Genomic DNA, 27,454 nt, shown 5'->3' on the forward strand with positions numbered 1-27,454 from the left:
ATGCCAATGATGTTTAAGCAGGAAGACACACTGTGAGTTAAAGCTAAGTAATTCAGAAAAGGAATGAAATTATGCTTCAGTGGATCTAGCCAGGGATTGGAAGGAAGCTAACACATCATTATCAAAGGAGTGATATGTAAGATTGACCCAGCAAACTTAATTCATTATATTGAGATAAACATCTGAAATACAAATCTTAAGTTGGCTTTTCATAATATGGTTTACTTCTCAATTTATTATATTAGATTCTATTCAACATATAGAAAATACATCAATTATATGCTGAGTACTATGGTAGACTAGGGTTACAAAAATGAAGCAAGATACAGTCACTCTATTCTCCAGAAGGTTACAGTCTTAACAGGGAAGAGAGAACAAAACACGTAAGTAAAATAAATACTGACCAGAATTGGGGGGAGATTTAAAAGAGGAGGCATTATTTATAGTCTGAGAAGGTATAATCGAGATAGGCTAAACAATGGTAAAGTGATTGGGAGGTTTGGAGAGGTTGAGAGGAGACACATGAAATGATATTTATTTTGGGGCAAAGTACAATAAAACACAAACAGGAGAACAGGGTTCTTAATTATATAAAGCAGGGCTTCTCAACTTGGATGGGAAAAGAAATTACAACTTTATTTAAATTACAATCCTGTAGTTCAGTTACAATTGCATTGTATTATACAGAATTTAAGAACATTATTTTGAGAAGTGATTTATAGGTTTCACCAGACTGCCACAAGATACAAAAAAAGAGTAAACACTCCAGATCTAAAGGTTTGTAATAGATATTGATAAAGCCATAAACATAAGAATGGATGATTCTAGTTATCTAGAATTTTTCTAAAACTTTCATTAAGAATAAATTCAGGGTGGCTAGGTGGCACAGTGGATAAAGCACCAGCCCTGGAGTCAGGAGTACCTGGGTTCAAATCCAGTCTCAGACACTTGATAATTACCTAGCTGTGTGGCCTTGGGCAAGCCACTTAACCCCATTGCCTTGCAAAAACCTAAAAAAAAAAAAAAAATTAAAAAAAGAATAAATTCAAATACTTTCTAAGAAATTAGATTAAAATTTAAATTTGCATATGAGTGAATGGATACAAATTAAGGTAAAATCTATAAAGGCAAAATACTTAATGATGTATTGTTTTAGAAAGGGCAGCAAGTGGTATTTTTAATACAGCATTTCTGAAGTTCTCATAAAGACAGAAGTTCAAAGTCACCAACAAGGTTAAATATAATGTACTGGAAGTCCCTCCATATACTCTGTATTTTAATGCTTTTTCAAGTGAATGAATTCTGCTGATTTCCAGTCTTCCTTAAAACTTTTTGGGTGACCAATCTACGCTAAATATTTTTTACATATTCTTGAACAACTAGACAGTTCTTAAAGAAGGGGTACTTAATAATAGCAATATGAAGGCATTTGAAATTTAATTTGGAAAAAATAGAATAGTATTGAGAACAATATTTCCTACTGAGAAAAAGATAAATGATGATCATCTGCTTAGGAAATTTTCCAAAAGGTCTGAATTTTCCAGAATTTTAAAAGTCAAAATCTGCTTTTACAAAATTATAAGATAAATAGAAGAAGGAAAAAACAAACCAGGTAAAGAAGTTGGTACTCACCTGGAGTAGTATTGAAATCTAAAATACGGTGATGTGACTGCAATAAATCAGGATTACTGGATGATAAAGTTCCACTGACAGGTAATGCTGTAGGGATGTGCTTTGTCTGCCGTAATCCTACAATGCTATCATCTTGAGACTGGCCAATTCCTATATCACTGAGCAAGAAATAAAATAGCAAATAGTATACTAGCAGTTCAAAATGATGTCAGTTTTTATGAGCTATAAAAATACATTAATAACAACATTTCAGAACCTCATCAACAACCAAAAGAATCTATCTGTAGTAAACACATACACTCTACATGCTCAACATAATTTGCTATTTTTTTAACTCAGATGACACAATGATTCTATGAGACTGAATACTTCAGACAGACAGACAGACAGACAGACAGACAGACACACACACACACACACACACACACAATTGGTATACAAGAAATGTTATTATCACTGCAACCATTAATACTATTAGAAAATGTCCAGGATTGACAACAAATTTCTCAGAATGGCAGAATGGCACAACAGTCAAGAAAAGATATGGTTTGGTAAATTAAGTGAAATAGATTGATAGAAAAAACTCATATCTGTTCAGTTTCGATTGACAAATAAAATGCTTCTACATATGGTCACTGAGTGCTTTATAACTCATTCTTTGAAGTCAAAATGGAAGAGAGAATGATATAGAAAGTTACAAATTATTTCTCCCAAGTTATTACTTAGAAAAGTATATCACTGGGGCATTTAGGTGGCTATGGATACCAGTCCTAGAGTCAGGAGGACTTGAGTTCAAATGTGACCTTAGACATTTAATAAAATTTATCTAGTTGTATGACCTTGGACAAGTCACTTAAGCCCATTGCCTTGCAAAAAAGAAAAAGAAAAAAAAAGAAAAGCATATCATCCAAAACTGTGGTGTAAGAAATTCTGCTGTAGTTCATGGAACATTGTCATTTTGCTAGTTAGGAGATGGCTCACTGAAATTTCTTGGATCTGACTTAACTGAAATATACTAAAATCATTTCAGCTCATTTCTTTGTCCATAAATATAAAATTTAATTAACTTATTAATTTCCTAGGGAGAAAAATAGGGTATATCTTATACATGTCTATTTTTTTTAAAGACCTTGGCCAGTTCCGATAACTATGAAAGGAAACACAGCTCCGTATAGTTTTTTAATTTAGGGTCACTTCTCAGAATCAACAATAAGAACACTAAATTTGTAGGTCATTAATAACATCTCTTACAGATTTTTCCATGAATGCTTGGAAATTAGGAAGAACTAAGTAATATAAACAAAAGATTCCTGGAAAAATGAAAAATAATATTTTGCATATACTAAGTTGCCGAGTATAATGTGGCATGGCCTCACCTGTCATTTATCTCTATCCCATTAAAAAATAACCAAAAGGATGAATACTATGTATTTTAAGGGAAATGGAAAGTTATGGGAAAGATATTCTAAAATAAAATATACTAGAGAAGTCTATAACAAGCAAATTTTAACTTGATGTTTCATTTCTAGAAGTAATATTTAAAAATTACTCTAATAGTGTTTGAATGCAGATCAAAGCATTTGATTTTCACTTTTTTTTAGTTTTCTTATTTCTTTTGGTCTCTTTTCTTTTACAACATAACTAATACAGAAATATGCTTTATATAATTGCATATATATAAAACCTACTGAAATTGCTTACTGTTTTAGGAAGGAAGAACATTTGAAATTCAAAAAACTTTTTAAAATTAAAGTTAAAATCATCTTTACATGTAAATGGAAAAATAAAATATTATTTCAACTAAATATTAGATCACTGGAAATCATCAGATGATCAGTGGCAAAATTTCTCTTTAGGGCATTTATATCTCCAAATATGAAGAGAAAAAAATTCTATGAATTTTTTAAAAAGTCAAAATGGCTTAAAATAAATGGAAATACAAAATGAATTTCACTCAACCATTCATAACACTTCCCTACTAGAATTTATATAAAAATTGAATGACACAGAAAGGGTGATTATTGTTATTCTAATCAAAAGAAGTATGTAAAAATAGTTACTGATCTATTCTGGGACATGTATTTGATTTCATAAGCAATTATTAAGCACATTATTATGTGCCAGTCACTGTGATAAGCATGGGGAGATTTTATATATATATATATATATATATATATATATATATATATAAAATTTAGAGAGAGAGAGGGAGAGAGGGAGAGAGAGAGAGAGAGAGAGAGAGAGAGAGGGAGAGGAAAAAGACAGTTCCCATCCTAAATGAGTTCACAATATAATGGGAGATACAAATAAGCAAACAAGTCATTTACAAAATAAAAGGAAATAATTAATAAAGAAAAAAGTAGTAGAATTAAGAGAAATTGGGAAAAAATTCCTGTAAACTGGGACATTTGAGCTGACATTCAAAGGAAGTCAAGGAAACCAGGAGATGGAGATGAGGAAGAAGAGCATTAGAGGAAAAGAGAAAATGCTCAGGGCAAAGAAATTTAATGTCATGTTCATGGAACAGCATAGAAGTCAGTGGCATTGTTTCAAAAATTGGGGGGAGTGACAGGAAGGATGGGATTAAAGTGTAAGAAGACTGGAGATGTGGGGAAAGGGAGAAAGGCAAAATTATGATGGGCTTTAAACCCCAAATTTAGGATTTGGTATTTGATTATGTACATGAAGGAAGCTCCTGGAAGTTGGCTTTTTTCTCCCTCCCACTTAATAGTATTTTATTTTTTCTAATTAGAAGCAAAAATACTTTTAGACATTCATTTTTTAAATAAGATTTTGAGTTCCAAATTTTTTCCTCCCTCCTTCCACTCCCACCACAAGACAGCAAGCAAATCTGATATGGGTTACACATATACAATCATGTTAAACATATTTCCACAGCTAGTCATGTTGTGTAGGAAGAATAAGAACAAAAGAGAAAAACCACAAGATTGAAAAAATTTAAAAAGCAAAAAAATTAAAAATAATAAGCATCAATTTGCATTTACATTCTATGTTCTTTCTCTGAAATTGACAGCATTTTCTAACACGAATGTTTTGGATGTATTGCTGAGGAGAGTTAAGTTTTTCATAGTTGATCATCACACAATATTGCTGTTACTGTGTACATTCTCCTGGCTCTGCTCACTTCACTTAGCATCAGTTCATGTAAGTCTTTCCAGCTTTTTCTGCAATTTGACTGTAAATAATTTCTTATTGAACAAGTTTTCCATTACATTCATATGCCATAACTTGTTCAGCCATTCCCCAAATGATGGGTATCCCTCAATTTCCAAATCTTTGTCACCCATAAATATTTTTGGAGATGTGGGTCCTTTCCCCCCTTTTAATGATCTCTTTAGGTATGGTCCTTTGGACCCAGTTCCAAAGTGCTCTCCAGAACTGATCCAACCATCAGTTCATAACTCCACCAACAATGCATCAGTGCTGCAATTTTGCTGCATCATCTTCAACATTTATCATATTCCTTTTTTGGAATATTAGTCAATCTGATAGGTATGAGGTGGTATTCTCAGAGTTGTTTTAATTTGCATTTTCCCAATCAATAGTGATTTAGAGTATTTCTTCACAAAGATAGCTTTAATTTCAACTGAAAACTCTCTGTTCACATCCTTTGACCATTTATCAATTGGAGAATGACATTTTTCTTATAATTTTGACTTAATTATCTATATATTTAAGAAATGAGGCCTTGAGGGTAACATAGTTGAACTAATGTTTTAGGAAAATTACTGTGGCAGATGGATAGAAGATGACTAAAGTGGGAAAAGATCTGTGGTAGGAGACCAATGAGCAGCAATGTGGTGATAAGGACCTATACCAGAATGGTGACAATATCAAAGAAAGGATTGTTGGTATTCAAGAGAAGTTGCAAAGGTAAAATGAATAAACCTTGGCAACAGATTGGTAAGAGATAGGAGTTGATGATGACACCTGGAAAGGGGATGGATTTAAAGAGAGAAGATGAGTTCTGATTTGGACATGATGGGATGACATCTAGTCCAGAATATCTGAAAGGAGGTTGGAGGAAGGATCCTGGAAGTCAACAGACGTTATGGCAGAATAAGTAGGTTTGAGAATCATTAGCATAAAGATGATAATGAAATTCTTGGAACATAGTGAAATCACCAAATTAAGTAGTATAAAAAGAAAAGAATGCCTAGGACAGAGTCCTATGGGACACCCACAGTTAATGAGTATGACTTAGCTAAGGATCTAGCCAGCAAAGGAAAATGAGAAGATAAAGGTTGATATGTAAGAGAAAAACTAGGAGAAAATGGTGTTTTCAAGCCTAGAAAGAAGAGTTTCAAGAAGAGGGTGATTGTAAAAGTCTACAACAAGAATGAGGTTTGAGAGAATGTCAATATTTGTAGCAAATACAAGATTACTAGACAGTAGTTTTGGTGGAATGGTAAATATTTTCTTAAAGGGATAAAACCAATTCCTAACAGATTCTATTTTTCCATTAGATCCTCCAATTTTTTCCCCCTCTAGATCCCCATTATTTATTTCTATTCCAGAAAGCTGAGAAATGATTTTCAGGGCTAAGGATTCTGATAAAGGTCTCATTTCTAAAATATATAAAGAACAGTATCAAATTTATACATTCCCCAACTGACAAATGGTCAAAGGATATGAACAGGCAGTTTTCAAATGAAAAAATTAAAGCTACATCAACCATATGAAAAAATGCTCCAAATAATTATTGATTAGAGAAATGCAAACTAATGAGTAATTCCTAACTAAAATCAAGTGTAGTCCAAACTTTTACAGAATGATACCATGGGGAAAAAGGATAAAAGTGAAGGAAGGAAAAACCTGGGTTTGAATTCTACCTCTAACACTTGCTAGCTAACTACTTTAACATAAGTAATCACTTTCTTCTTGAAAGTTTCATCTTTCTAGATAATATAAACATAATTGTCTCTTGTTTCTCTATTGCATTCTATATAACTAGATTTTTAAATATATATAAGTCAGACTGTCAGAATCATCAGAAATATCTTCCCTCTCTGGAGAACAATTTGGAGTTTTGCCCAAATGCTATCAAATATTAACCTAAAAATACCACTATTAGATCTATAAAACAAAAATATCAAAGAAAAGGGGAAAAGATTAATTTGTACAAAAATGTTCATAGTAGTCCTTTTTCTTAAGTAGCAAATAACTGGAAATCAAGAATGTCCATAAACGGGAATAGATGAACAAGTTGTAGCACATGATGGAATATTGAGTTATATAAAATGACAAGGGAGATGGTTTCAGAAAAATCAGGGAAGACTTATATGAATTGTTGTATCAATGTGAAGAGAATTAGGACAATTCTATAGACAGTAATAGCAATATTGTAATGAGCAATATTTTAACAGTTATTCTGATCAAGATAATGATCCAAGACTATTCCAAAGGACTGATGAAAAATTATGTCTGGAAAGAGAGTAACTAGCTTTGAATTTAAACTGAAGCATAAGATTTTTCTTTTTTTTTCCTTGCTGCCCCCCCAAACATGGTTAATATAAAACAATGTGTTGCCTGACTTCACATGTATAATGTTATCATATTATTTATCTATGCAAAAGAGCTTAAGTAGGAAGAGAAATTGGAACTGGAACTTTTTTAAATGACTATTAAAACAATTTTAATTTAATTTAATTTTAGATATCGTTCCTCTTCCCATCCAACTCCAATCTCTTGAGTGCTCAGTATTGAGAGCACAGAGGACCAAGAAATGAATGAACACTAAAAAAGAACAGTTAAGACCTACATCAAAAACACTATAACTGGATGGTTAGCAAAGTTGGAGGAAAAGGGTACTGATGAGCTGATCACAGATACAAAGGTCAGCCTTTTTATGTAAAAGACAAAAGCAGGAAGAGTTCAGTTACATGTCACTTTGCAATATAATAACCATAACCCTGTGAGGTCATCACTTGTCCACAGTTACTAAACCTTTTAAAGTCTGGAATGGGAAACAGAATCTTCTCTCTAACATAACACAGTACAACACAAAAATGATAGTAGATAGATGGGACAAAAAGAAAAGTTGGGAGTGGGGAAATGGCAGAGAGAAGAAAGGAAGAAAAAATGGCAATTAGAAGAGGTAAGCAACAATACACAGGAATTGTAATGAAATGCAGAGCCTAAAAGTTTAGAGACAGGGTCGACTTCCGGCCAAGATGGCGGACAGAAGACAGGCACAGTTCTAAAGTCTCCTGATCTTTCCTCATCTATCACATGAAACAAACCTCTTAAAAGAAATCCGACCCACAAAACCCAGAAAGAAAAGCCAGGAGAAAGAACATCTACCTCAGGATTTGTCTCCAGCAGCAGCATTGGCCAAATTCGGGCAGGTGAGTCTGGGCTCAGAGGGAGGATCAGCCCCGGATCAACCAGATTAACAGCTGAATTGGAGCCGGGAGTCTGAGGGCCCGAGAGCCAGACCTGCGGGATCAGCGGTGGGGCTAGACGGTGGGGGCTTGCTGTCCCCTGGGAGCTTGAGGACAGGGCTGGGGGGAGAGTTCTGGAGCAGGAGAGCTGGGGACACCATCCCTGGGCTCCTCTGGTCTGAGGAACTCCAAGTCCCATTACAGCTCAGACCTCTTCCCCAGTAACAAACACAAACTACATCTGCCTCAGGCCCAGGTGTGTGAGCAGAAGAACCAGCCCAGCTGAGGAATGACCTCAGGCCAGGGTAAAGCCCACCATTGATTGAAGGCAAGCAAAGGGAGAAGGCCTCAATCAAGGTCACAGACACTCCAGAGAAAGCAACCAGCACCTCCTACTGGCCAGCCAGAGAAACTGCACTCAGTGAGTAAAGCCTTTAGCCTAAAGCCCCTGTGAACCAGCCCCACCCAACTCAAGGTCTTAGCAAAATGAAGAAGGGTCAGTAGAAAGGTGGATCCATAGAAAAATTCTTGGAAGGGAAAGACCCTAACTCAGAAAGACCTACAACCTCTGAGGAGAATATGATCTGGTCTCCAGCACAGAAAGACTTCCTTGAAGAAATAAGGAAGGAGCTTCAAAATTTGGGAGAGACAATTAATACCTTGCAAGAAGAAAACAAATCCTTAGAAAATACAATTGGACAAATACAAAATGAGAATAAATCTCTCAGGTCATCAATTGGACAATTACAAAATGAGAATAAATCTTTCACATCATCAACTGGACAAATACAAAATAAGAAAAATTCTCTGAGATCCTCAATTGGGCAAATGCAAAAAGAAAATAATTCTCTCAAAACCTCAACTGGTCAAATGGAAAGCTCTTTCAAAAGTAGAACTGACCAAATGCAAAAGGTTAATGAAGAAAACTCCTCCCTAAAAAAAAAAAAGAATGGGGTCTGTAGAAACTAATGACTCCATGAGACAGCAAGAGTCAGTTAAACAAAATCAAAAAATAGGAAAAAATAGAAGAAAATGTAAAATACCTCATCAACAAAACCACTGACCTCAAGAATAGATTGAGGAGGGGCACCCTGAAAATTATGGGACTTCCTGAAAACATTGAAGAGAAAAAAAACCTGGACTTATTATTACAGGATCTAGTGACATAGATCCCCACCAGAAAAAGATCCTAAAATGAAAACACCAAGGAATGTTGTGGCCAAATTCCAGAACTATCAGATAAAAGAGAAAATCCTGCATGCAGTCATAAAGAAACAATTTAAATATCAAGGAGCCACAGTAAGGATCATGCAGGACCTGGCTGCATCAGCAATAAGAGATCGAAGGGCCTGGAATGAGATATTTCGAAGAGCAAGGGAGCTTGGAATGCAGCCAAGCATCTACTTTCCCACAAAGCTAAGCCTTCTCTTCCAGGGAAAAAGATGGACATTTAACGAAATGGAAGAATTCCAAAAATTTCTAATGAAAAGACCAGAGCTAAACAGAAAATTTGTACATCAAACAGGAGGTTCAAGAGACACACGAAAAAGGCAAAAAAATAAATAAAGGGGGCAGTAAAAGGAAAAACATGCTATCCAATAACTTGAAACTGGCTATATCCCAGCATGGGGAAAATGATTCTCATAAATCTTGAGAATTGTAACTCTAACAGAGACAATATATATACACATAACCAGAAATGATGGACATTCATGACCTATCCATGAAACTGCTATCTAATGGGATGTAACTGGCTTTAACCCCACTTAGGAGAAAGACTCTAATAACTCTCAGGAATTTTGACTCTATTTGAATGAATATACTGAACTAGAAGGGAAAGACACTCAGAATTTTCTATGACTTAGATAGAATGATCTAAAAAAAACTACCTCCTTAAAAAGGGGGACAGGAAAGAGACTGGAGGAGGGAGGGGATTGAATGGGGTAAATCTCATTACACTAAGAGGTACAAAAAAAACCTATGGTAATAGAGGGGAAGAAGGGAGCAGATGAGAAACACCTGAATCTTCTTCTCATCAGACTTGGCTTAAAGTTAACCTACACATACTCAGTTAACTTATAAAACACCTAACCTTTCAAGTATTAAAAGGGGAAAAGGGAAGGGGGCGACAGAGAAAAGGGAAGGGGAGTGGGGGAAAAAAGGGGAAATAACAAAAGAAAGGGAAGGGAAAAGGGAAAAAGGGAAAGGGGAAAGAAAGGGGAGGGGGTGATATAGGAGGGCAAACACACTGAAGGGGGTGGTATTCAGAAACAAAATATTAGGGAATATGGATAAAGGGGGGGAGGGGAAAAATAAAAGACAAAAAAAAAAGAAAAGGTTAGAGACACAGTAGAGTACAGTGTGAGGGAGGCAGGGTAGAGAGAAGCAGCAAGAAAGAGGAACCTTTCCCACAAACATCTGCTGCTGGGCCAGCTGTTGCAACTGTTCCATCAACTGCTTTGTGGTTTTTAAAGATAACAGGAAGAACCAGATCATAAAGAAGATGGTTCAAATCCACAGCACTGCCCTTGAGAACCAATATATTTTCTCAGTTACCCCAGAAGGCATGTGACAGCTATACTGTATATGTGGGTGTTGGAGACGGGGGGGGGGGGGGGGGGGGGGGGGGGGGGGTGTTGATAAAAGGAAAAGGGAAAAAACACTGGTGTTTAGGGGCAAGGAAAGTAGTTGAAGGAACAGGGAGATGAGAGAGAAAGCTTTGCTTCAATATAATTTCTTTAAAAATTAATCCACAAGCATAATTTTTATTATATAAAATTATTTAATATATTTAAAATTTTAGAATATTTCCATTAAAAAGGAGAAGGGAATAGGCACTGTGCTAAGAGACTTAAAAATATTACCCTATTTGATCCTTACTATAACCCTAGAAAGCAACTGTTGGTATTATTATTCTCATTTTACTTTGTGGAAACTGAGGCAAAGATTAAATGACTTGCCAAGGGTCACACAGTTAAGGATTTGAGGTGAATTTGAACTCAAATTGGTTTTCCTAATTCCAGGTATATCTATTATGTTACCTAATAGCTTCAAAAATCAAAATTAAGCACTTGAGCGCTTAAAAGACACTTTAAAGTTGTTTAATGTTTAAAAATCCACCTTCCCAAAATTACATTTGTTCAAAATGATTTGGACTTCTGTAAAACTGATTTTTCCACTTAAAAAAACACGTTTATTTAAAAAAATCAATTTTTCTAAATATACAGAATATTAATATTAAGGATCTCTGCTTTGAATATATTCCTACAAATTATTCTATTTTAAAGAGCCCAAATGAGAAATTCACAAAACAAAAGCCTTTTGCTTTGTTTTCTAAAATCACTTGGTATTCCATTGGTACAGGGAAGTTGAAGTTCAGAAATTCCATCTAATAATGACAATCTATGGTAACTCTGCAAATTACACTCAGAAAACTGATCAGGATACTGATAGGTTAAATGATTTGCCCACTGTCTCACAGCCAGGTGGGACTTGAAAGCAAATCTGGCTGTCTCCAAGGTCAGTTCCCTATTCAGTACACCAAGCTGCTTTTTGAGTCACACTTAATTTGAGATAAAAGGCACATGGGTAGAATAACTGGGGGTGGAAATAAAATTATTTTCTTTATATCTCTATTAGGACAGTAGATGTCTCAAAGATGAAATTTGGGAAAGCACCAGCTCTGTTCTGAGCACATTAAGAATGTACCCATGTGTCCATAAAACTATTTCAAAGCTGTTCCATGGTTACTTACACAAATTAAAGTATCATTTATGCAGAAAATGAAAACCTTGGCACTTACTTATATGGTTTCTGTGGCAAGATACTGATACGAGTCTTGTCAAGTATCTTTTTTAGCTTGTTCCTTCCTCCAACAGTGTTGGCTTTGCTTTTCTTATTTACTTTTTCAAGTCCCATCACCTGTTCCACATCAACTGCAAGATCTGGGATTGAGTAGCGACTAGCCTTTTTAATGTCTCCAATCTTAGGGAGATGCGGAGCACCATTTCTTTTTTCCTCTGATAATCTTGTTAAAAGTTCTTTAAACACTATTTAGAAAGAAACAAAACCCAAACCACATAAATTGTAAGCTCTCAACAGCCCTGTTGTCCAAACCCACTAAGAAAATGCAACATGTCTGGAGAAGATGGTTCACAAGGGATAGGCAGAGAACAGCAATTCTGTGGGAATTTCATCCTTGTGGATGGATGCGAATACTATTCAATGATCTGCCCTTCTCCCTAGGTGAATGCTGTCCTCCCCAGGTCATGCTGCTCTCCTTTAATAATACTTTATGTCAGACTTCCTAGGTATGTGACCACTTAGTCTTTAACACAAGGATAGCACACTTCCAGCATCTTAAGTCAATGGATTTGCATTTTAATACCTGGCTCATTCAAAATATTCCATATGCTTTTTATTATAGGCATTTCTATAACCTGTTCTTTAAAAGAAAAGCCCAAGAAGTATTAAACAAAAATGCTCCATGTAATGGACATCATTATTGTGGGGTTTCTAAAGAAATCTTTAAAAGAATGGCCCCCTTCAAAGACAAAAGTAAAGAAAAATGTTTATCTGGAACACTTACCAAATAAGTTGGTTTTCACAGTGATAGATAAATGTGTATTATTTCTCAGAATTTCCATGGCTTTTGCAAGCTGAATGTTTTCAAAATTTTGACCATTTACCTCTAAAATCTAAAAATAAAATTACAAAATATATCAAGTCTATGACTATAAGCAAATATATTTATAATTATGGAACAAGGTGTGCTGATATTCAATTTAACGTTGGGATCTATTTTTAACATACCTGGTCCCCACGTTTCAAGCCTGCTTCTGTTGCTTTGCTACTTGAATCCACACTATCCACAAATATACCAAATCCTTTCTCAGAACCTCCAAGCAAAATGAAAGGTAAAGGAGCTTCCCGTGAAGGTTTTGTGAGGGTCATCAATCTCCGCTTAGCTTTAGCTGCACATGCAATATTTAATAGCCTCAGATGTCCACCCATTTTCTGCAAGAGTTCAAAGGGGTTTGCATAAATATAAAAAGATTACTATCCTGGCAAAAATGAATACTTGAAATGCACTCAAAGGAAAATCATTTATCTTACCTCTCTCTCCAAATTGTTTTCAAACTCCTCTAGAAATCGAGTCATGGCAGGATCCCCTTCAAAGTCATTGAAGTGATTATTCACCCACAACAACACTACCCGTGTAACCTGTAAGTCAATTTATTCTTCAGTAAGTTATCCTCCATATTTAAGTTTAACAGCATCTCCAGGAAAATCTCTATATACTAGTTTTAAATTCAAAATTTAAAGATTTAGCAAAAAAAAAATTCTATTAAAAACTCCCATTTCTAGAAAGTTTTCTTTCTTAAAAAAAAAACAACAACATGTTTTCATGTAGTGAAGGCCTATCAATTGGTTTTTCATAGGGATAGGAATTACTTCTACATGTGAATGATGGAAAGGTTCCTGGGTAGAAAATAGATTATAAAGAGTCACTATTCTGATCACCTCCCTTCCGTCTTCATAGTCTTGATGCCACTATGGTTGACTAGTTCAACCCCTCCTTCTTGCTTGGCATACCAAAACCATAATTTCCTTACTACCTGGTCTTTTACAATCCCACCAATGAGCTGTTCAATTCTCCTGGGTACAGTTTCATAAAAGATTCACAAAAAACATGAGTTATCCAATTCCAAATAGGTTCTAGTTGTTATATTAAATCCATTTATTCTTCTCTAAACAACTGTTCCACATTCTTCAATACAATGGCTAGTTCACACTTTCTTCCCCCTAGGACTTCCTCGGTTGCTTTCCCCATCTTTCCATTTCCTTCCTCCTCAACACAGGTCCTCACCTTGTGTGCCAGACTCCTTCTCTAATCCATTCCCAATTCCATTCTCTTCTCCTTGCCAAAGATAACTACTCTCATTTCCCACTACCACCACAATGATAAAGATAGCTAACATTTATACAGTGCTTTCAGGTTTGTAAAGCACTCCAGAGTGCTTTCAGGGTGTAAAGCACATTATTATCTGCATGTCACAGATAAGTAAACTGATGTAATCAGAGGTTAAGTGACTTACCCATGGTCATACCAGTAGTTACTATCTGAGGCTAGATTGGAATTCAGTTCTTGCTGACTTTCAGTTACATTGTTTTCTGCACTATACCATCTAGCTGTCCTAAATGATTTTTTTTCTTCCCTTCAATGTCACATTAATCACTGGTTCCTCTGCTATCTCTAAAATATGTCAGAGTTTCCCCAATCCTCAAAAAACATTCACTTGATCTTGGGATTTCCTAAAATTACTACCCTACATGAATTTCTTCTCCATTCTTTCCTCTCCAACTCTAACTCAACTCTCAGGCATTTGCAATCTAGCTTCTGACCAATTGAAAAAAGGGGTTTGGAGGCACCCTCTAAAATTACCAGATATTTTCTAAATTCTGAGTTTAGCTATGGAATTTTAATTTAACTTGATTAAGTATGAGACTACAGAGTTGATAAATATGTAGGGTTTGACTCTTCAAAATTAAATAAAAAAGTGTTAATATTTTAGATTTTTTATAATGAGATTCTTTCTTTAGTTAATTTGAATTTAAAAAGGAAAACAAATTACTAGTATCAAAAATGAAAAAAAGTGAATTCACCACCAAATGAGGAAGAAATTAAAGTAATAACAGAACCATTTTGCCCAACTGTATGCCAATAAATTTGACAATATAAGTGAAACGAATATTTACAAGAATTCAAATTTGCTCAAATTAACAGAAGAGGAAATAAAACTCTTAAATAACCCTATTTCAGAAAAGCAAATTGAACAAACCATCAATGAACTCCCTAAGAAAAAAGCTCCAGGGATAGATGAATTTACAAATGAATTCTCGCAATATTTAAAGAACAATTAATTCTAATTCAATATAAACTGCTTGAAAAAAAAGTTCTGCCAAATTCCTTTTATGACATAATTATGGAACTGATACCTAAACTAGGAAGAGTCAAAATAGAGACAGAAAATTATAGATCAGTTTCCCTAATGATATTAGTGCAAAAATTTTAAATAAATTATGAGCAAAGAGATTACAGAAAATTATCACTAGGACATTTGATCAGGTAGGATTTATACCTTTAATGCAGGGTTGGCTCACTATTAGAAAACTATCAGTATAAATCAATAACAAAACTAACAGAAACCATATGATTATCTTAATAGATGTTAAAAAAAATCTTTTGACAAAATATAGCACCCATTCCTATTAAAAATACTAAATAGAAAAGACATAAATGGAGTTTTCCTTTAAATGATATGTAGTATCAATCTAAAATTATTAGCAAGAATTATATTTATTGGAGATAAGCTAGAAGCATTTCCAATTAGAACAGGGGTGAAATAAAGATGCCTATTATCACCACTATTCAATATTATATTAGAAATGTAAGTGTTAGCAATAATAGAAGAAAGAAAAATTGAAGGAATATGATGTGAGTTTCTAAAGCAGAGGTTTTTAACCTGGGTGCTACAAATGTGTTTGTGTGTGTGTGTGTGTGTGTGTGTGTGTGTTCCCAAGAATAAGGAATGTACATTTTCAATAATTTATCTTAAGAGATCCATTTGAAATTAACTGGCACAAGAAATTATGCAGAGAGACAGAGAGAGAGAGAGAGAGAGAGAGAGAGAGAGACAGAGAGAGACAGAGAGAGAGACAGAGAGCCATAGAGACAGATAGAAATGCTTATAATACTTGGTATTCAAAACCTGATGCAAAAATTGTTTTCCAACCTTATCCCTGAGGCTAGGGTCATTGAACCACTCCAATAACTTTTTTCCCACTTCCATTGGGCTGGACAGAAAGGTCCTGTAGGTCAGTAGGAAATCCTCTATAAATGTTGGATCCACCACTGAATGTTCTTCAACCAAATGCATTGTTAACCTTTCTGAAGTGCCCTATGATGAATAAGAAAATAATTATCATGAATGAGCAGTATCTTAAATGCATAGCAGAAAATACATTTAATCCATTGGTTAAGTTTCCAGATAAAGAAAGAATCAACCTGCTGATCAACCTCTGATATGGTAAAATATAAGTAATCAATTTTAGTAAAATTAAAATTAAAATTGGCAGTTACTAAAGAGATGAAGATTTATAGTTTTAATGTGAGGTCATAAACATCAAAAAGTTTGTTTAGAGCAGTGGTAGAAACTAAAATAAAATGGGGGCCACTAAACTTTATAAGATACAGATTAGTCTGAAAACCAAATTATTAAGATTATGTATAATCTATTATATTTTTATTTATTTTGCTAAATATTTCTGAATTATAGCTTAATCTTGAGTGATGTATGTGTGCACCCCATGCTTTGACACCTCTAATTTAGAATACAAGCTCTTTAAACATAAGCACTCTCCGTTTTTTTTATATCAAAGTATCTTGGCACAATTGATATCAAATTTAAATAATGCCCAGAATATAAAATCTTAGGCAGATATGAACTATTTGATCTAAATAATTCAGCCAAAAGTCAATTTTTTGTTTTTCTTTTCTTTTTCTTTTCTTTTTTTTTACCTTGATGACAATGTGACCTTTTCTTGTTCCAGTACGGTCAAGTTCTCGATGTTCTTTCACCATAACTATCTCTCCTTCCTCTTCCACCTTTTGCATATTCTTTTCCACCTGGTTGAGAATGCGGCAGTAATCCTGCTGGGCTATGCAGACAAACTGGAAGGTATGATGAGACATTACCAAGCACTTAATAATGAAAAATTTTCAGAGTGTGGATAAATTTAAAACACAGGTGGTTTTTTTTTTAACATTTAGACCAGAAATTTCAAGCAAGGACATCTTACACAATTCAACAGAGCAAAATACACCTGAACAAAATTATCCATTAATTGTTATGGGTGGATGTTTTACATGTATTAATTTTTTTTACCTTGAGAAACTGCAAATAAGAATATTATAGAAATATTTTAATCATTACAGAGCTATATTAATGACAGTTTCTGTTAAATTTCATTTTCTCATTCTTTTAAGGTTACTTTTTCAAGAATATATAATTTGTATATCAATTATATAAAAAAGCATAAAACGAAAAATTTTCCATTATGTTTCAGTGTTCCATAGAAATTCAGATAACAATTTTACTCATCTAGTACAGTATTTTCTATCTAAATTCTATTGGTGACTGATTAGAGATCAATAGGTTTTTTGCAAGGCAAATGGGGTTAAGTGGCTTGCCCAAGGCCACACAGCTAAGTAATTATTAAGTGTCTGAGACTGGATTTGAACCCAGGTACTCCTGACTCCAAGGCTGGTGCTTTATCCACTATGCCACCTAGCCGCCCCAAGATCAAAATTTTTGATGTGGACTATCCTTCCTTTTGCACATATTAGAAGCTGAGGAGATGTGGACAAGAGACTAGGAAGTAGGAGAAACCATATATATGTGAGGACCTAGATCAAGAATGATGCAGGGAAGAGGGGAAGGGGAGGGGATGGAGGGGAGGGGAGGGCAGAGCATGGAAGGGAAGGGAAGGGAGAAAGAATGGGGAAAAGGAGGGATGAACAAGACTGTAGTCAACTATAGAATGTTGCACCATACTGGACACCGAAAAAATAAGGATTGATCAATTCAATTAGAATAAATAAACAAAAATATGTAACTACCATGATTTCCCTGAAGATTACTTTAAAGATAAAAGATTATAAACTTCAAGTAATATACATTTAAAACTATATATTTATGTAAACTTTGCAGAAAGTTTTGCTAATAGGTAATAAAACTCATATAATTATTTCTAGTTCATACTTTGTGCCAAGGTCAATCCTTAAAGGAGTGAAAAAGAAAGAGCTGGCTGTGACATAGATATCCAAGAATAATTTCTCTCTGTTGTAAACTATATTGCATTTCAGAGATAAGGAAAAATTATTCAAGAAATAATGCTTTTTTTTTGCTAAGATTTTAAAGACAATTCCACTGGTTAAATGAAAGTCACTTTAAATATCTAAATTCAAAGACCACTGAAATGATAACCTAGTTTTGAAAAGCTGAATAGTCTTCAGCAGAGATGAAAAAAAGTTTTCTTCACTTGGAATAATTTATTTCATATTAGGTAATAATTTAGAAATTGAAAAGGTGAAGCTCATCATTTTTTTTATCAACCTATGAATAAGTTGTAAAGACTTGGGTTTATAGACAAGGTCCATAAGTTTTCCATACTGACCTAACTGAGATAATCTACTTCTTATTTTTAATTTCACAGAGCTAAGATACTTTAATATTTTAAAAAATTTCAAAATTAAATCTTATCAAATATCAATATCTAAATGCAATTAGTTGTATCTCCTTTTTGGCAACGCTGGTCATCTTCCTGACATAGGAGTCAATTAAAACATCACTGAGAACAATTTGGAGAGGTTTTACTTATAGATGGTTACAAAAATATTTATTGTCATTAGATTTTGTGAATGAATAGCCAAATCATCAATGCTGGCTTTTTGGCATGACAAATTAAATTTATTTAAAAAATTGAAATGATTGCTTTCAGATATAATTTCTAAAGTGAAACTATACATATGATTTAAAGAATATTTTAATATAAACTATTACATGTACTTTGGGCAAAGAAATAAACTAAATTGAGTCTTCTTGCTTAGTGATTTAAATATAAATGTTGTTTAAACTAAATCCATAATGGTTTCTAGGTATAATGTTTTTATTTTCTGTATAAAAAATCTGTTATGAGATAATATTAAAAATTAATTGAAAACAATCTTATTTCATCTTGAAAAGACTTATTCACCCCTTCTAATATATTTATTAACTTCATACTTTTAATACAAGAGCAGTCAACCTGTCAATATGGAAAGGAAATTTGAGAAAGAGAGAGGGAGGGAGAGAGGGAGAGAGAGAAGAAAAGAGAGGAGGTGGAGGGGAGGGGAGGGGAGGGGAGGAGAGCAGAGGAGACACACACACACACACACACACACACAGACAGAGAGAGAGAGAGAGAGAGAGAGAGAGAGAGAGAGAGAGACAGAGACAGAGAGACAGAGAGAGACAGAGAGACAGAGAGAGACAGAGAGAGACAGAGAGACAGAGACAGGGAGGAAAGGGAAAGTTGCATATATGGAAAATGCAATAGAGTCATCTGGGTCCATAGGTTGCCTACAACCTTACCTTCCAGTTCAAACCATGCTGGGGGGGAAACATACTGAAGAAAGAGGGAAAACAGAAACAAAGAAGAAAAGGAAATTCCTTCTGTCCCACCCCACCTCAGGCCCTCAAAATGTAGGTAAAATATTTACAAACAAATAACCATAAATGTAACAAGAAAAACATAAATTATTAGTTCCCAAGTCAGAAAGAAGACATGCCCCACACCTTTACTCTAAAGTGGTAAGAGGAAGGCTTGTTAGATAGATAGATACATACATACACATACATGTACATACATACATACATACATACATACATACATGGGTGGGTAGGTGGATAGTTAGGTAGGTAGGAAGGTAGGCAAATACAAAAATTGTCCTATTGCATGCAAGGCAATGTAAGTAAAGGTTCAGACTCAAGGACTGCCTCAAAGAGATAGCATATTTAAGACTGTAAGGAATCACACAAGTCATCAGACTCAAACCCCTGACTTTTACAGGTGAGAAAGCTGAAGCACAGAGACATAAAGTGACTTTCTCAGGATCCCAAAGTTATTAAATATCTAAGGCACAATATGAATCCTTGACTCCAAGTCCAGTGCCCCAACCACTAGATCATGCTTAATAACGAAGAGCTTTTTTACTAAGAGTACAACAAAAAAAGACACTTCCTGTAGCTATTTATTTTTTAAGTTAACATGCATATAAAAACTTGTCAGCCAAGAAACTTCTTAGGTCATACAAATTATGACTTGCATTTACAGAAGCATGACAAACTACATCAAAACTTTGCTTTTCCCAGACACATGCTTTATGTGCTATATTAGATAACAATTGATTATTTCTTTTAACTATTTATAAAATAAATATCATTCTTTTCATTAACAAGGGTATTTATATGGTAACTGAATAATAAAAAACAAATAAGCCTTACTTTGCCCTATTGTGAATACAACCAAATTCACTGTCCCAAGATCTCCCCAGCAGGGATCGGAGAAAAACTGAACAGTAATTTGCACTGAGAAATTGAATGAGTTCCCTTTCGTGATTTAGGGTTTCATTGATGAATAATTCATTAGCATTTGAAAATACATATACAAATAATTCTGGAGATTATTTGCTTCTCCCCATATATTCCTCATTTCATTGTCCCTTGACCAATATCTAACATATATTTTATTAAAACCATAGTTATTTTTCTCATGATGTCCACTAACAATAAGTTTAACTGACAAGGTCAATATATGACCCTAAGTTCCATTTTCCTTGAATCATCTGTTATTCTCTGAGCAAATAAATCTATATCTATCAATTTTTTTCAATTTATGAGTAATAATAGATTTCCAAAGATATTATGCAACTTTTTTCATATATCAACAACAATCATTTTTAACAATCACGTTAAAATAAAACCAAAACAAATACTGATTCTCATTTACAAGTGTTAAAATGTATGTCTGAATGATAAACTAGCAAAAACTGTAAATTTACTCCCTGAATCAAATGATCCAATCAGACAAGAAACTAGGATTGAATTTAAATATTTCATTGTATTTATTACTCTGGTAGATTCTTTTCTAGTTTCAAAATTTTATAGTAATTTTCTAGTCTGATACTTCTCTCATTGTTTGAACTAATCATGTTTCATTGGCCCTTCAGTTTTTATATTTGATCTGCTTCAATTCTTTCATAGCCAGTATATATTTAATTCCTATTTTTCTGTTGAAAGATGTTGAATCAGGGGCAGCTAGGTGGCGCCAGTGGAGAAAGCACCGGCCCTGGAGTCAGGAGTACCTGGGTTCAAATCCATCCTCAGACACTTAATAATTACCTAGCTGTGTGGCCTTGGGCAAGCCACTTAACCCCATTTGCCTTGCAAAAAAAAAAAAAAAAAAAAAGATGTTGAATCTACACTTCATTCTGTAGTTTCTTTTTCTTTCTGGATCTTCTCATTAACATCATTGAGAAGTCATTGGGTAACTAAATCCAAAAGTAATGAAATCTCACAGCTCTCTCCTATTTTGAAAATGTTCTCTCTATTTTATATAGTCATCTTCTCTCTACTATATTCACAAATGTTATAAAATATATCATAATTTTCACAATTTTATGACTCAGATCTCTTTTCTTTTGAACACTACCAGTAATTCCTTTCTGTTGATTGGCACCATAACTAACTTCCTTCACAATAGTTCTAGTTTGTTTTGCTATGGTCTACTAATTTATTAAGGGAAAAATTTTAGCATGGAGAGGAGTACTTATTAACCTAGTTGCAATTAATTTTTTACTTTAATTCCTTTCACTCTCTTTCTTTCTAAAGCTAGGTATTCAATGATTCTTAATGATTCTAAATAATATTAAGATATTCTTTATCCATCACATTTCTGAAGAATTAAAAGCATTTTGGATATGTTTATTTTTATGCTTATGTTCATACTGAGGCCAAACTAATCTGCTTTAAAGACACTTTTTTCTTTGCATTTCTACTACCTGATTCTGCATATAAAGGAACTCAAAATTATTGAATTGAACTAAAAATGTGCAATTTAAAATCTTTAAGAATGTACTATGATTCATTTGCAAAGTGATTGAAGAGAACTGTCCAAGTTTCAGGAAAATCTCAACACCAGGGCATACCATTTTTGCAAAAAGGCATTTGGTAAGAAGAATAATATACGTTTTTCTTTTTTTTTCTTTTACCTGGCAGTCATCCACTTTTGTTCTCATTACTCCTTTCATGTATTCCTTGTCCATAGTAGGGGAGACACCAAAACTGTTCCCCATACATAAAATCTCTGTTCTTCCATCTGGGTATGTAACTTCCACTGACCCATTTAGGATCACTGACCAGGAGTCCAACTAAACACAAAAAAAGAAGAAATCACAAAAATAGCAAAAATGGTCTTTTTCTTTTTTCTTTTTTTTTGTTCTTGCCACAGCATGCAACAATAGTTTTCTATAGTTTTTAGCATTCATTTTTTGCAAGGTTTTGAGTTTTACATTTTTCTCTCTCCCTCCCTTTTTTCCCCAACCCTTGACAAAAAGCAATCTAATATAAGTACTACACATAGATTCATATTAATCTTGAAAAATAGTCATTTCATTGATAGTACCATCCCCTACCAATACACCACTAAAATTACGAAGTCAAAAACCATTTCTAATTCTCCACCAACTCCAAGAAAATAGAGGGATGAGAGGAATACAAATCCCCCCAAAAAATTAACAACAAAGTCATTAGTGTCTTATCCTGTTCTTTTCATTCTGTTAAAAAAAATATTTGTAAACAGGTAGAATCTAGAATGTTTCTAATAGAAATAAAATTGATTTAAAACAGAAAACCCTAAAGATAAGATAGCTAACAATCTTGAAACTATGGACAAATAAGAAAAACTCCAGTGTAGCCCCTTGAAATGAAATATTCGGGATAAAAGATGGGAGATCAGGGTTTAATGGTATTTACATGACTCAAAACTTAGAGAAGATAGATGTAGACAAAGATAGCAAAGAGGGGAAACAAAGGAGGAAATGGGAAGATCAAGTTTTTAGCATTTCCTAATTTTTTAAATGATTTATTCTAAAATAAAAAACATCATCTGTAATTTGAGGGAAATTTTATTTACCTCTTCTCCATCATTTAAGACTATGGTTCCTGCTCTTTCCACCACTGCAAACACCATCACAGCACAGAGTTCTCTTCTAACAGACATAGTCATGTTAGCAAAAGCAGGCAACTGATGCATAAATTCCAGAAGTTGTTCTGAAAAGCAAAAACAAAAGCACCCTTAATTTTAAAATGACAAAATAATGGATTTCGTTAATGGCTGTTCTAGGAAAAGAGTATTTTAGGGTTCTTTTCTTTTTGATCCTGCTTTTGTGGAGATAAATGGCATTATACCTGAGTATAGATCAAATCTAAGAGTAAACAAACCTCAGAAACTCTACAGTCCAACTCAAACCCTTTCAAGAAATCCCTCTAAAAGATGTACAACTAGTGGTCATTCTGTCTTTGCTCGAAGATTTCCAGTGAAGGGGAATTCAATATCTCCCAAGGTAGCTACTTCCAGTTTTGAATAGCTCTAACATTACTATGTTTCTCTTTATAACTGGTCCTAATTTTATCCTCTGAGGCTAAAAGGAAAAAAAGAATCCTTTTTCCATGACAGTCCTTGAGATACATAAATACAGTGTCTATGTCCTTCTGCCCAAGGATCCTCCTTTTCTAGGTTAAACATTTTTATTTCCCCAATGCACACCCAACTGCTGTCCTAGAATTAATTCTGTCATCGTTCCTAAATGGGGTGTGATCTACTCCCCTCCTTACCATCCCTGTAGCATATAAGTGCCTCTTTCTGGGTACCACACCCCTTTGCTATTTTATAATTTTTAATTGCAAAAGGTATGGATGCAATTCTCAAACTTTCCAAAGGATACACCAATGACTTGAACCTAGTATCATTTAGGTGCAGCTCTCCCTTGTCTTGAAATGGAAAAATATTGACTTTTCAAGATATCTTTCCACAGCCTTATTCCTTTGATGAAATGTCCAAGTTGTTTCCTTCTAGCTAGTTCAATTCTATTTAACCCTTAATATGAAGTTTCTTATTAAACAGCAACTAACTGTAGATGGAATACTTTGCTAAGGCTTTGGGGGATAACCCCAAACAACACTTAACTTTTCTGAGTTTCAGTCTCAAAGAGTTATAGTTAGGATTAAATTAATGAATTTAGAACTGTAAAATTGTAAATCTAATTATTATAGTCAAACTTCTTTTATAGCAGTTAAATTATCATGCACAAGGAAGAACACCAAGAATGACTGAGAGATAGCAGGGAGATTGTTAAGGAAAGTAGAACTGGCAGGATATTTTGATAGAATACCATGTTTAAAAGAAAAAATGTTAACAATGATGGGATGAGAAAATATAAAGAATGAAGAATTAAAAAGTTTACATGAATGAATATTCGTATCAGTTAATGTAAAAAAATTAAACTTTTTCTGTCTCCTATTGTCTCTCCATCACCTACCCCCCCCCATTTTTTAATGAATTCTTTGCCCTGATTTTTGCTTACCAAAGCATTTGGAAAATTCCTGCTTTAAAACTCTTTTCTGAAGTAGCATAGATGCTCCAGGCCTATATTTGTAATTGCAAATAGATCTTTGGAATGAATAAGCATCTGCCCAATTATTTACAAGATCAAAAGTAAAACTGTAAATGTATTTGACAAAATAAATGAACCATAATTCTAAACATTTATCATTATGAAAATACTAGAGCATAACTTATGTGATATTTATGTAAATAAGAAGAAATCCAGAGGCGGTCCTGAGAATTACAGGGAGTTGCTGAGTCTCGTACAATTCCTTATCTAACCTTGATACCATTCTTTCCACTGCTTCTGGGAATCTTCCTCTTATATCTGGCTATGTCACTTCTTTGATAAATATTCCCCATTTTTTTAAATATTCCTATACCTTGCAGCTCAAGTCCTTCCCAGATGATATAATACCAAACTACTACTTATCTAATTCTACTCCCCTATACACTCTATGCTATAGGCAATATAGATTAAGTATCACTCCTTATATATGCACGCATGTTGGATAGACCTATTGGGCCTGGAATGAGGGAGACTTGGATCAAATCCTTCTTCAGATACACACACACACACACACACACACACACACACACACACACACACACTTTTCCCAGGGTCACAGAGCCTATGCAGGAATATATTCATATGCATGTGTGTATATATGCACATATGTATGTATGCATACTCATATGAAATCAATTAACATCTCTCAGTTTCAGTTTCTTCATCTGTAAAATGAGGGGTTTGGACTCAATGTCCTCTAGGGTCTCTTCCATCTCTAAATCTGATTGACTCTGCTCCTCAGAGGATAACAACATTATTTCAAAGCTTTATGATTTTATTCATACTATAAATGCATACTATAAGCCTTTAGTCCTGTCTGAGAGTTGCTGTACCCCAAAAATCATTCTCCTCTAGCCAAGTTCCTAATGATACTCTTAAGAATTATGTAGACTGGTCCTTATTGGATACAAATATAATTCATAATCAGATTCATTTAAAACTTTGCAGGCTGAGAGGACCTGCCAGGTCATATATTACCCTCCTGTAACCTTTGGGAGCCTAGGTTCCCCAAAATACCTTGATTAGGAACCCGAGAAGGATTTTGTGAAGAGATATAAGTATTCCTTTCTTTAAAAAAAAAAAAAAGAGGGCAGTGGATAGAGCACCGGCCTTAAAGTCAGGAGGATCTGAGTTCAAATCTGTTCTCAAACAATTAATAATTACCTAGCTGTGTGATCATGGGTAAGTCACTTTACCCCACTGCCTTGAAAAAAAAAAAGAAAATTATGTAGATTAAAAATAGCAACTATTTTATTTGGTATAATGATTTCAATTGGGTTAATAGTTCATCACTGGTAGTGAAGTCAGCTAAATGAGTTGGGGTAAAAACATAAACCATGCAACTCCACTGGCCAACATTTGATATACAATTAAAGAGAAGTCTCAGTGCAATGACTATTGGACATCAAGTCCAAGTCCACAGTGTAAATTCAAATCCCATTGTTTAAGAATGAGGTTAAACTCAGCTGTAAGGATCAAATGATATTGTATTAGATATTATGATACATCAGTAAAAACTTACCTAAGCTAAATAGTAACTATCTTATTTACTTTTTCTTGGAATATAAAAAGGTAGTAGGGAAGGAGAAAAAGGAAAACTTCAAAAGGATCAAATCAATGATTAGCCTCAATGTAGATACATTTCATATTGAAGAAGACACAAAGGATTAAAGAGAGGCTGAAGGGTCAAACTCACACCACCAGGTGAAGGATTTAAAAACTTCTTAATTGGACTTTATTTTTGGTGAAATGGTCTATAAAATACTTTCAAATCTTTCCTGGGGTTCTATTATGCTTTATCTTTTATGTTAAATAGTTATCCATTTAAATAACATTTACATATGTAAGTTTATATTTGCAAATTATTTAGTCTCTTGGAAACAATTTACATTCCATGGAGCTTTAATTCACCAGGGATAATGATGTAAGGAAATTAAAGAAGAAAATAAATAAAAAGTAGTAGTTAGGAAGAGTTCTGAATTTGGGATCTTACACCTAAAACTTCAAGGGACATCAGTGGGCATCTAGACAACTTTCCCCTTGCTGTTTTACAGTTGAGAAAACTGAGACCCAGGGAGTATATGCTCAAGGTAATCCAGGCAGTAAACATCCCAGCACTATTTAAATTCAGATAGTCTGACTCCCCTCATTTCATTGAACCAGACTATTCTTCTTAAGTAGGGCAGCTAAAAGGAGCAGTGGGTAGAATGCTATCTCTGAAGTCAGGAGGATCTGAGTTCAAATCTGCCCTCAGACATTGGGCACTTTCTAGCTGTGTTCCCTTAGGCAAGTCACTTAACTCTGATTGCCTTGCATCCAGGGCCATCTTCAGTTATCCTGTTTTAGGCCACTGGACCCACATGGTTCCAGAGAAAAAAATGAGGCCTGTGACTTAGCACAGGATCCTCCTCAGTTAAATTCAATTCACATATTTCTCATGGCATCACCTGCCTAATGTCATGGTCTTCTTAAAAAATGAAGGGGAAACATCATCACCAACTTCTTAAGTAATAAATTTATTGCTCTATCTCACAGGTTTGTTGTGAAGAAAGTGTTTTGTAAACTTTTAAAAGTGAGTCAGTAATGGATACAATCCTTTTTGGAGTGAGCTGTGGACAGTAGTCAATTATCTATCTCTAATTAGAAGCTTTAAATTCCTCAAATGATAAACAATCTAAACACTATACACAGTTTCTAGAGCCCACATCTTTCCCTTTAACTAGGAAAACACATAGGCTATCTTGGAAAATTATAAAGGGGGGGAGTAAGGTTCACTCATAAGAAATGTCCTTTTTTAACTTGAAAAAAAGTCAGTCATGTTGTAGGAGGAAAAGGTGAAGCATATACATATAAACAGTCTAGTATTAATGAAGAAGAGTTGTAAAATTAATCTGATAAATAATTAATTGCTGCTATGTAATGGCAGTGATAAAGGGGGAAAACTACACAAAATAATTGTATTTAGGGTTATTTTTTATTTTCTGTTTTGTTTCTGGTACTATATACAGCATTAATAGATGGATTTCACTGAAAACAAATACAGTTTAATCTGTCTCCTGATTTCTTTCTCTGCCTGTGTCTG

The 27,454-nt window shown here is 34.1% G+C and overlaps 1 protein-coding gene across 14 annotated transcripts in view; it reads right to left on the minus strand.

Annotated features, from left to right (window-relative positions):
• Positions 1-27,454, minus strand: part of RAPGEF2 (Rap guanine nucleotide exchange factor 2) — a 313,685-nt gene that overhangs the window by 21,985 nt on the left and 264,246 nt on the right. For all 14 annotated transcript variants that reach the window (XM_074229032.1, XM_074229033.1, XM_074229038.1 and 11 more), the window contains 9 exons: positions 22,833-22,969; positions 21,910-22,068; positions 16,618-16,770; positions 15,833-15,997; positions 13,152-13,259; positions 12,849-13,052; positions 12,625-12,733; positions 11,839-12,085; positions 1,633-1,790 (listed from right to left, as the gene is read on the minus strand). In XM_074229032.1, coding sequence (XP_074085133.1) covers positions 1,633-1,790; positions 11,839-12,085; positions 12,625-12,733; positions 12,849-13,052; positions 13,152-13,259; positions 15,833-15,997; positions 16,618-16,770; positions 21,910-22,068; positions 22,833-22,969 — 1,440 coding nt within the window. The remainder of the gene's footprint in view (positions 1-1,632; positions 1,791-11,838; positions 12,086-12,624; positions 12,734-12,848; positions 13,053-13,151; positions 13,260-15,832; positions 15,998-16,617; positions 16,771-21,909; positions 22,069-22,832; positions 22,970-27,454) is intronic.

The sequence above is a fragment of the Macrotis lagotis genome, chromosome 3 (genome assembly GCF_037893015.1).
Source record: "Macrotis lagotis isolate mMagLag1 chromosome 3, bilby.v1.9.chrom.fasta, whole genome shotgun sequence".
Taxonomy (NCBI): domain Eukaryota; kingdom Metazoa; phylum Chordata; class Mammalia; order Peramelemorphia; family Peramelidae; genus Macrotis; species Macrotis lagotis.